An 11,459-nucleotide genomic window follows, 5' to 3' on the forward strand; every position below is an offset into this window, starting at 1 on the left:
TTGGTTGGGAGTCATGCAAAGGAAAGGCTCGAGCAGGCTTCTTAGTACTTGCTATCCTCTGATTACCAGAGGAGGCTTCGCCCATCACAGGATCTTCAATAGAGAGAGCCTGTAAGGCATCAGAAATAAGCGCTGGCAGCTCCTCGCTGTAGATAATCTTAACTGCAGTGGGATCATCCGGGTCCAGTGGCAATCCTACACCTTCCTCTGGCTCTTCGGAGCACGAAGGCCTGCCAGACCCCTCACAATCCCCACAGCCCGACCACGGGGGGGGGAGGGGGTGCGCCACTCTCTGTAGGGGAATTTACCCTTCTGTGCTTGTCTTGCCGCCAACTGTCTGGGGAAAAAACCCTGACGGCAATCCCGGGCTGGTCTCCACTGGAGGGGAACCAGGTAGCAACGCAGAGTCGGACATCTGCGGCAGAGCTCTTTTTACCATGAACGCTTTATGTAAAAGCAACCAAACTCAGGGAGAAAAGGCTCACCCTGGCCTCCCGGTTCCAATCCGGGGTAAGCAGCTCCTCTGGTAGCCTCCATCCGAGGCTTCCCTCCGGCCTCAGACCCCTCCGCTTCTGTGGGGGTCGAGCCATGCAGCGCATCCAAGATGGCGCCCACTGCCAGCTCCACCGAGCGGGAAGAAACCTTGCTCTCCATGCTCGGGCCAGCCCCAACGTCTGAAGAGCACGATTTACAGAGCCCCACTGCGGATCTGCGCTTGCCACAACGTGAACAGCGCTTAACAACCTCCGCAGCCATCGCCGAAAACGGTGGAAAATTTCAAAATGGCGGATTCGTGCCAAAATGTCCCAATCACGGGCCCTCCCCGGAGGAGCTACAAGACTCTCTTACCTCACCAGACCGAGTCGCAGAGCTCCAGTCACGCTGCACAGACAGAAGGAAGCCTCAGAATCGCAGTGCTAACAAGCGCGTCACGGTTTGTTTGTTTTTTTAACGCTGTGAGGAAAGTTAGCGGCAACGGCTACAGAGGCACTCCGGAGGTCCAGGAGAGTGGGAAAGGCAGGGAAAGGACAAACCAATGTGCCTGCATCCACATAGAATGTGGGAAAGGCAGGGAAAGGACATACCAATGTGCCTGCATCCACATAGAAGAGTGTGGGAAAGGCAGGGAAAGGACATACCAATGTGCCTGCATCCACATAGAAGAGTGTGGGAAAGGCAGGGACAGGGCAAACCTATATACCTGCATCCACATAGGGGGAAGGGTAAGGCAGGGAAAGGGCTAACCTATGTGCCTTTAAAGTGAAGCTGCAATAGCCACAACACCCCTGCTACAACTGGCAAAAGCCCAGGAGCCACCCCAGGCAGATTTTTGAAGGAGCTGAATAAGCTGCGTCCAACCCTGCTGGGGAGATAGAGAATACTGAGAGGCATATGGAGCTAGCTGGCCAAGAGGCACTATGGTTTTTCAGTGCTCTCTATCTCCCCCTGCTGATAGGTGGACACAACCCATTCGTTTTGGATTCATCTGCTTGATGACAAGGAAGGTCAGTATTCTCAGTGGAGAAGGGTAGTTAGTGGGGTCCCGCAGGGGTCTGTGCTGGGACCGCTGCTTTTTAACATATTTATAAATGACCTAGAAATGGGAGTAACTAGTGAGGTAATTAAATTAGCAGATGACACAAAGTTTATTCAGGGTCGTCAAGTCGCAGGTGTGTGAAAGATTACAGGAGGACCTCGCAAGACTGGGGGATTGGGCGTCCAAGTGGCAGATGAAGTTCAATGTTGACAAGTGCAAAGTGATGCATGTGGGTAAGAGGAACCCGAATTACAGCTGTGTCATACAAGGTTCCAAGTTAGGAGTCACGGACCTAGAAAGGGATCTGGGAGTCATCATTGGTAAGATCGTTAAAAACTTCTGCTCAGTGTGCTGTGGCAGCTAAGAAAGCGCACAGAATGTTGAGTATTATTAGGAAAGGGATGGAAAACAAACACGAGGATGTTATAATGCCGTTGTATTGCTCCATGGTGTGACCGCACCTCGAGTATTGTGTCCAATTCTGGTCGCCGCATCTCAAAAAAGATATAAAGAAATTAGAGAAGGCGCAGAGAAGGGCGACGAAAATGATAAAGGGAATGGAACGACTTCCCTATGAGGAAAGGCTGAGAAGGTTAGGGCTCTTCAGCTTGGAGAAAAGGCGGCTGAGGGGTGATATGATAGAAGTCTACAAGATAATGAGCGGATTAGAGCGGACAGATGTGAAGCGTTTGTTTACACTTTCAAACAACAACAAAACCAGGGGACTCAAGATGAAGCTAGAATATGGTAGATTTAAAACAAATAGGAGAAAGTTTTTCTTTACTCAGCGTGTAGTTAGACTCTGGAACTCGTTGCTGGAGAATGTAGTGATAGCAGCTGGCCTTACGGAATTTAAAGGGGGTTTGGACAGATTCCTGAGGGAAAAGTCCATTGAACATTATTAATTTTTTTTTTTGGGGCGGGGGGGTTGCCGGGTTCTTGAAGCCTGGATTGGCCGCTGTCAGAGACAGGATGCTGGGCTTGATGGACCCTTGGTCTTTTCCCAGTATGGCGGTACTTATGTACAATTCTCACTTTCATCCAAACTTAACACCAACCGCTTTGAGATGTATAAGAAACTATTAGCTTGTGGTTTATTTAATAGCACTTGTTTAATCAGCTCTAAGGGGAAGAAATAATGAAGATGATTTATTTATTTGTTACATTTGTATCCCACATTTTCCCACCTATTTGCAGGCTCAATGTGGCTTACATAGTACCGGAGAGGCGTTTGCAGACTCCGGTGTGAACAAATACAAAGTGATGTTGTGGTAAGATAAAGTTCATGTAGCACAAACCACATTAGGGAATCGTGCAACGGAAGAGTTGAGTTATGTCCATTACGTACTCTAGTTTTGTTGAGTTGCAGAGATCAGGTATTTAAGTTGGATTGGTAGGGTATGCCTTTTTAAACAGGCTAATTTTTAGTGATTTCCGGAAGTTTAGGTGGCCATACGTCGTTTTCAAGGCTTTTGGTAGTGCATTTCATAGTTTCATGCTTATGTAGGAGAAACTGGATGCGTAAGTTGATTTGTATTTAAGTCCTTTGCTGGGTAGTGCAGATTTAGAAATGTTCGTGTTGATTCGTGTTGATTTATGTATTAATAATTGAAATTTATTAATATGCTCGCCCAGGCCAGTCTCGAATTATTGTAATTTTGGGATTCTAAGTTCATACTTTTAAGCAAGAAGGCAAACTGAAGACTTTTTTTTTTTTTTTTTAATGTTCTGGACCAATGAAAATTCCAAAATAGGAGACATTCACATAACTTAAATAAAAATGGAGACCAAGAATTAATTCCCTAACCCTGCCTTTTCTACAGGTCTCCCACAGTATTTGGGTAACTTATCAATTCCTTATTGTCTCATTTGTACTTTGAGATCTCAGACTCAGAATCATCTCGTTATACCATCTTTGTCCCAAGCAAGGTTGGATTCTACTAGAAAATCAGCATTTTTTTAAATCAAGCACCAGTCATGTGGCACTTTGTCATAATATCTACGACTAGAGCATAGTTTAGGCTAGTTTTTAAAAAGTATTTAAGGTCTGTGTCTTTTTCATTAGCTATTTCAGGTCCTTAACTTAATCATGGCTACTGAACAACTATACATGGACTAACTCCATTATGTTTCCCCTTGGATAGTTTGTGAATTTGTGTGTGTTCTGTATAATTTGATGTTTTATTAATTATATTAAGCTGAAGCTATTGTAAACCACTTTGTTCATTACAGAAGAGTGATGCATCAAGTAGAATAAAATACATTTTCAGAAGCGTCATCAGCAGAATTATATATCCAACACATCCTCACCCAGATAGGAAAAAAAAATCAACTGACTTCCAACAACCAATAAAACAGCACTAAATGCAAGAGGTGGAGGGGGGGCTGAGCAGCCACCTTGGCTGTTCACAGCCCAGACCACCAGATATGGGTGCTCTTTTTGAGAGATAATGCCTCTGTGTCCTTGCTGGTCTAACTCTGCTCTCTTCTCTTCCCCTTTCAGGATGGTAGATGTTGGGGGTCAGAGATCAGAGCGAAGAAAGTGGATACATTGCTTTGAAAATGTGACGTCCATCATGTTTTTAGTAGCTCTTAGTGAATATGACCAAGTTCTCGTGGAGTCTGATAATGAGGTGTGTGAGCAGAAGGGAGTGGGGATGCATTCTACTGCTCGGAGGGGGAGGGACAAGCCATGAATGGAACTGGATCCATTCCAGAGCTCTGGAGAATGGAAGCAGGAAGAGAGAGAATCGGCTGACCCTAGCTTGCTTTCTGCGGAAAGTGATATGTGGTGTCGGGGATGGGTACAGATTTATAGGGATGAGCCCCTTTGCCCCCCCCCCCCCCCCCCCAATTCTCTATCCTGCTGTTTTATCTTCTGCTTCCTGCTAGATCTCTAGCAGAGTATTGGTTTGCATGCCTGCTCCCCCCCCCCTTTCTCTCTGTGTAGTTTGAATACTGATCTTATTGTCTTCCTCATCAGAACCGAATGGAGGAGAGTAAAGCACTTTTTCGGACCATCATCACTTATCCCTGGTTCCAGAATTCCTCCGTCATTCTTTTCCTGAACAAGAAGGATCTCTTGGAGGATAAAATCATGTACTCGCACCTTGTCGACTATTTTCCCCGAGTTGATGGTGAGTATGTGCTCAGCTTCTCCTGCTTACCTCTCTTCAGACTTGGACTGCATGTAGAGTGGGCTTTAGAAGGAGCCAAGCTCTGTGGCCGCTGCTTGAGGATTATCTCTGCAATGTCTGATTAGACAATTAAGAGCAATCCCCAGCTAGTGTTGAGGAAATTCTTAGCACCATAGCCTAAAGCAGGTTGGGTCCTCTTAAGCTAGAAGTCCAAACTGCTAGTCCATTAAAAGAATGGAATAATTTTAGCTGTTTGCTTGTATTTGAGAGTTTTGTTTTTAAACAAATGAACATTGATTTGGCTTTCCTGTATGACACTAACCTTGAAAGTAAGATAAGTTGTAGCAGCATGCTAAATGTGTTTGCTGTGTTAAGAGTGAACAGAGGGTTCCTGCACCTCCCAGCTTCTCCTCAGATTCCTTAATATTGTGGCACTGAAGTGCCAGGATCTAAGAGGTTTGCTGCATACCACAAACTGCTCTGCAATAAACACCACGGAAATGTGCTGATATTGGTACCCTCCTCATTCCTGTACTCCTGGGCAGGAGCCCTGAGAGGATGAGCTGCTCTAGAAATCAGCTAGTGACTTTATGAACCTGCTCAACGTTCTGTGTGTAAGAGTCTGGCAAGTGGTATGTTTGTATCACCCTGGCTTCTCATCCGAATGGAACAGTGGTCCCCGATATGAGATGGCATGTGAGGTGTATCTGTGTTCCCTCAGGCTGACATTTTCTCTATGTAGGGGTTAGAGAGTGGTTTGATGTAATCAGCCTGTCACCTCCAGGTGGCAGAATGTACTGTGACACGAAGCGTTGTGTGTGCTTTCTACACTAGGGAGTGGGGGCCCTCTGCTGGCAGCAAGTGAGAATTAACGTCCAAATCTAGAATATGGGAACTTATGTTTTGGAGAGAGTGTATAGGCAAGATTTGATTTGCTGATCTTGCTGTCGGTCTTAAGGGCAGATCAAGCTCTACTGCAGAAGTGTCTTAAAAGAAATGGGAACATGACAAACAGTAGATGTTCATTTCTCGTCCTTTGTCACTGCAGGTCCACAGAGAGATGCTCAGACTGCCCGGGAGTTTATCCTGAAGATGTTTGTGGATTATAACCCAGACAGCGACAAAATAATTACTCCCACTTCACGTCGTGCCAACAGGACACAAGAGACACATCGCTTTGTTGTTTGCCGCTGTGAAGGACACAATCCTGCAAGCTGAACCTGAAGGAGTACAACACTGGTCTGACCCCCCAAGAGGGAAGCAGAGGGGAAAGCCGAATTGAGACACAATTTTACAGGAAAAAAAAAATCGTAATTTTAATGATGTATTGATTGCGAATTGTCTGATCAGTGGAGTTGCAAAAATGTACTCAGTGTTACCCTGGAGTCTCTTGCCTCTACAAAGTAGTTGATTTCATATTTTTTAACAAAATTTTGCTTTTATTTCACAGTGAGGAGGGGGAGGGTAGGGGCACCTCGCTTCCGTTTATCGGAATTTGTGAAATCACTGGATTTGTGGGAGTGCTACTGGTCCCCTAGTTTTTTTTTTTGTTTGTTTGTTTCCTTTTTTTTTTTTCATATTTTATTATTTTTGCCTTGCTGTAATGGCGCTTTCCCGGCTTCTCGCCTTGCTTGCTTCGGAGGTTCACTGTGATCAGTTTTTGGGAGGGACAATTTTTCCAGCGGCAGCGAAAGCAGACAAAAAAAAAGCCATGACTTTTTCTCCATCCTCGGGTGTACAGTTTTCTTGTTTTTCTTATCAATCCTATAAGGTATTGAGACTGTGATTCTATATATATTTTTTTTTAAATTATTGGTGTTCTTTAGCGAGTTTGCCACATGCTGTATTTTATCCTTGGACAATACAAAGAGACGGGAACTCGCTAAGAAATAGGGGGATCCTGAGAGAGGGCTTCAGCAGATATAGATTCAAAAGTCAGAAATGGAAGTGGGTTGGGGATAAAATTTACATACAGATGAGGACAGTGGGTTACCTCTGCTGCAATGACAGTTTTCTGCCTATGCTAATAATTAATGAATCAAACTGAGGCACCAGTGTGGGGTTGGTATTATAGGAAGATTTGGATACCAGGAGGCTGGTTTGGGGGGGGGGGGGGGGTTACAGGAACATTAGCAAGCTGCTTTTGCAGGTAAGTGATTCACTATTATATAGTGTATGCATATGTAAGAATCCTTCCTGTTCAGCCTGGGCTCCCCTCCCTTCCTTGTGGGGCAGTTGTGAGTTTGGTATAAAAGCTATTGTAGCAGAAATTTCAGTTCAGAGTAACACTTGGCGTTAAATGTTTCTTCTAACCTTCAGAATGCAGTTATAGCTACATTTTTCTGTGCGGTTTTAGGAATTCTCTGCTGGGCCCTCAGACGAGGTAGAGTATCTCAAGAGGTTGTATGCAGGACAAGTGGTGAATTTTATAACATATAATGTAAGTTGAAGACCATGAGCACCCAGGAAAGGAGTCTATGTGAAAATGGACACTGGGCATTCTTAAAGGCAGAATTTGGAAAGGAGGGTGGGGAGGGTATAAGTGTATCTTTGCTGGCTCACAATGAGGACACCATGTGTGTTTGGAGCAGACCAGCAACTGCACGATCTTGAATTCTGGCTAGTGCTGGGAGAATGAAGGTTGCCTGATTGAGGAAGGCAGGGGTAGATATTACCATTTCAGAAGATCCAAAGAGGGAAGGTCGGAGTGAAATGGAGGGTGATGTTTTAAGCTATAGCGGGAAAGCCAGCTGAAATTCACACAGCACCAGCTGAGAGGGGAACCCCAGAGAGTGTATGCATGCGCTGGATGCTGAATAAGTCTTAATTCCCTATGAACATAGTGGAGAACTGATGCAGTCAGAACTGTAGGAGCTGCCAGGTGGAAGGCTCCCATTTGCTTTATTTATCAGGAGTACACTACATCTAAGCCTTTTTTCTCTCTCTCTCTCAATAACACTATCACTTTAGAAACCACAATAAGTTTTTGCTTGAATGCATGATCTGTTCATTTGTTGCCAGTAATCACAGCAAGGCTGTCCCTGCACTAGCTACACAAATCTATAAACCAGAGAGATGCTCCAGGGACAGTTATCCCTTTGTGGCCTGGCACCTGCACTGAGGGGCTGTGGGACCAAGGAATATTTGAGCCATGAGCTGACTGGGAGCGGTAGCATTGACCTGTGCCCAGTTCTACGTACATGCTAGCAGTTAGCCAGCATGTGCCGGGTGTCGCATGTTCTCTCTTTGCCTGTTTCATGGCTTGCCTTTTTTTTTTTTTTTTTAAATTTGATGCCAAACTTGTTGTCTTTCCACTTTCCTCATGATAGGTGGAACATCTGTCTGGAGAGTTTTATTGTACCATTTCTGATGCTATTTGATTATTAGTCCGATGATCCTGAACCTGGTTGTATTTCATGGAAGTTATTTTTTTACAAGTTCCTGTCCAAGTGCTAGGTGCCTTGCACTGGCAAGTGACGGGATTTGTGACTATTTGGGGTGGAGGGAGGGTCTGAAGACACTACTGAGTTCTCACAGTATGCAGTGAAGCTTCCCTGTGCCCTTGTGAGCACATCACATGCACAAAGAGGAATTTTGGCAGGGAAATGCACGGCTGAGCTGCACAGAGAATGAGACAAGCTGTTCTCTCTCATCCCGAACTGGTGCAGCCAGGTCCTGCCTGGCAAGAGCCGGAGCCTCTCGGGATCCACTCCATGAGCTGGACGCTCAAGTATTTGCTGAGAGTTGTGTTCACTTTAACTGCTTGATGTGCCCAGGTCTTGGAAACTGTGTGGACAGGACCTGGGGCTTTGAGCTGATGCTACAGTGTTCTAGTGAGATGTTCTGGTGCTGTCTGGTCTTTGGGCATGGAGGGGCCTATTGGGTTTCACAGAGGCTCCCTGGTATCTCAGGTTACTGGGCCTCCCTCCCTTCCTGCTCTTACAGAAGTGCCAAAATGAGAACCACATTTGTTATAAATTCTTTCCAGTGCAAGAAGCTGGTTAGGATTTTGGATTGGTGAAAATGGGGGCTGGGAAGGAGTTTGGGGCACACTGGTGTTTCTGTAATTCCCATAGGCTGAGCCTTGGTCATAGTGCACTTTGTCTTACAGGGAACCCGGCAGATGGGGCGTTCCAGAAACACATGGCTAGTCCCAAGAGGATCAGTGTCTTTTTTTTTTTTTTTTTTTTTTGGGGGGGGGGGGGGGGAGTACAGAGTTGTCTTTGGCTCTGGTTCCATGAATCCATCCTTGTGGATGGTAGCACACTGCTAGGGGAATGGGAGGTCTGAGCTGACCTCTGGCCACCACTACACCTGCTCCTCTCCTGCTGCTTCCCAAGCCCTTGTATCACACGTTTTTAAAAATTATATATAGATTATATATATATTTTAACCATGATCTTACTTTTGGTGGATTTTCATATTTGTATTTGTAAAAGTTGCATCTTGATTCCTTTCCCCTCTGAAATGTTTATTTGGAGCATGATGAGAGGCCTCACAATGCCTGGAGTTGTTGGCTGGGGCCTTTGGAGTCCTTTGGATGCTGGGTCTCTAATGCAGCTCCCAGGTTAGAAGAAGTCCAGCTGTGTCAGTTTCCCTTCTCTGTAGTGCCCAGGTCTCTTTACAAGTGCCAATGAAATAGAAATCATTGGGTTCTACCTGTATATTATAGGATCCTGATTTAAGACAATGAAACGTTATCCTATTTAAGAAGATTCTCTGTAAAAGGCTGTTTTAAAACCTTGTCATTTTAAAATGCATGTATTGTTTGTGTGTGGGGTGGGGGGAGGGCAGGGAGGATTTCTGGGAACCTGTGCCTAGCTCCAGGCTGCCTGTCCGTGACCCTGGCTTGGACAGATTGTACAGGTTTTCACACAGGTTGCTGGGCCTGACCCCTATTACAGAAAGGCGCAATGGAAATTAATTTTCATATCTTTCTCCTCAAAATAAATTCTCTGTTTGAAATTGGAATAAATTTTGTTCCTATAAAGCCTGCTGTTTGCTGCGAGTTCTTGTGTACTTGTTGAATGGTGGTCCTTCTTGGCTTTGCACTGAACTCCCTCTGGCCAAGGACTGACCTTGTTTGGGGCATTGCCTGCTGTTTAACACTTATCAGCATGAGACGGTTTTCTGCATATATAACTCTTCTTCCCTGCTGGTTGCAGCTGTCAGTCATTTGCATTACTGGATTTCTCGTGTCTTCTGCACAGCACTTCCAGGGCACACTGTGAAACTTGCCAAGGTTGATAATGTTTTTAGCCTCTGTCATGGGTTGCCTCAGTGTCTGCCCTCTGTCTGCTGGAATGGGAGACTGGCAAGAGATCACATTTTTGTACCATAACCACTACTTAAGTTACCAGTACAACATCCACTTTTGTTTAAGTGTTCAGTAACTCTAGCTGAAATGTCCCATAAAGTGCGCTATTGACATCAGTGTGAGTTAATGCTGTTAACGAGTGTCTATGCAGTGGGGACCCAGTTATACAATACTGGTGTTGACACAAGTTAATGCACTAGCGCACATCAGTAACTCTAGCTGTTAAAGTTTTGACTATAATATGGCCTGGCTTGGCTGAGATAAAGATGCTGCCTTCAGGCTGAGATTGAGAGTAGAGAATGGCACAGGGATAACATTTGTCCCCTTCCCCATGGGTTCTGTCTCTGTCCCTGCCGGTTCTGTCCCCATTGCCGTGGGCTCTGTTCTCATCTGTAGAAGCATCAAACACTTTTTTAATTAAAGTATAAAAGGGAACAATATGCTGTGCGACTGTTGTGTATAAATTACAGCTAGAAAACAATAACAATGAGCAGCTATAATAAACCCTCCTACCACTATTCTCTACCCTTCCAACCCCAGCAATAACTGACTTCTACTACCCCAAGGAATCCTAACCCACCCTGTTAAAATGTCCAGGGGTACAAAATACAACTTTAATCCCTAGAAGGGAGAAATATGCCCTGTGAAGCACTGTTAATGATTTCTTAATCTATGGATTAATAATAAATCATCAACAATCTCAGGATTCAGTCTAGCTCTCCTGTCTTCCACAGTCCCTCCTGCAATAGAAGATGTGCTGATAGCAGGATGTACAGGATCCCCCATGCAAATTTGCTAGTGGTGGCCAGCATGTTTGCTTGTTTAAAAAAAAAATATATATATATATATATTGTTTGCATCAATCAAACATAAGAGCCCAGTTCATTAACAGGCTTCAAAGTAGAAAGTGACACGGTGACAAAATTTGTGTCTGCCCCACCCGTCTCCATGGGATCTGACCCTGTCTCCCCCTGTTACCCTGGGCCCCCATATCATTGTCTAATTGAGAGCCTACATAACGTGCTGTTGGGAGGGGAGGGTGTTGGGCCTGGTCCTCTGAATGTGTTGTGTCCTGACCAACTAGGTTTTAAAACTTCAGAAAACAATACTGAGGCATGAGAGAGGACGTTGTCTAATGGCTGAGCTACCGACTTTTGCCCCTATCTCCTGAGCAGGGGAAACGTTTGAGAAGTTTTCATCTCTTAACACCTTCATGCTTTGATGCTTGTGTAAAACAGAACTGATTCCAGTCTGGCCATGTAAATCCAATGCAGCCTTCACGAGGTAGGCAGGGGAGCAGGAAGGCAGACAAAGGTTCTCTTGTAAGCTGTTCATAAGTTTTTATTGGACGTGTGGCCTATAAATATTTATAAAGCTCTCTTCCTATCGCTCTATCTCAAGCTGCAGGCCAGGTATCTTCTGTCCTGTAATCTCATGTCATGAGCCATTTTATCCTCATTACTTTTTC

General features: G+C 45.0%; 1 protein-coding gene across 1 annotated transcript in view; it reads left to right on the forward strand.

The window, feature by feature from the left end:
- The window catches only part of LOC115479534 (guanine nucleotide-binding protein subunit alpha-11-like), a 28,006-nt gene extending 18,342 nt beyond the window's left edge, over positions 1-9,664 (forward strand). The window contains 5 exon segments of the mRNA XM_030217490.1: positions 4,041-4,170; positions 4,521-4,674; positions 5,723-5,797; positions 5,800-5,837; positions 5,840-9,664. Coding sequence (XP_030073350.1) covers positions 4,041-4,170; positions 4,521-4,674; positions 5,723-5,797; positions 5,800-5,837; positions 5,840-5,956 — 514 coding nt within the window. The 3' untranslated portion in view covers positions 5,957-9,664.
- The last annotated feature ends 1,795 nt before the right edge of the window (positions 9,665-11,459 follow it).

The sequence above is a fragment of the Microcaecilia unicolor genome, chromosome 11, assembly GCF_901765095.1.
Source record: "Microcaecilia unicolor chromosome 11, aMicUni1.1, whole genome shotgun sequence".
In the NCBI taxonomy this organism is placed as follows: Eukaryota; Metazoa; Chordata; class Amphibia; order Gymnophiona; family Siphonopidae; genus Microcaecilia; species Microcaecilia unicolor.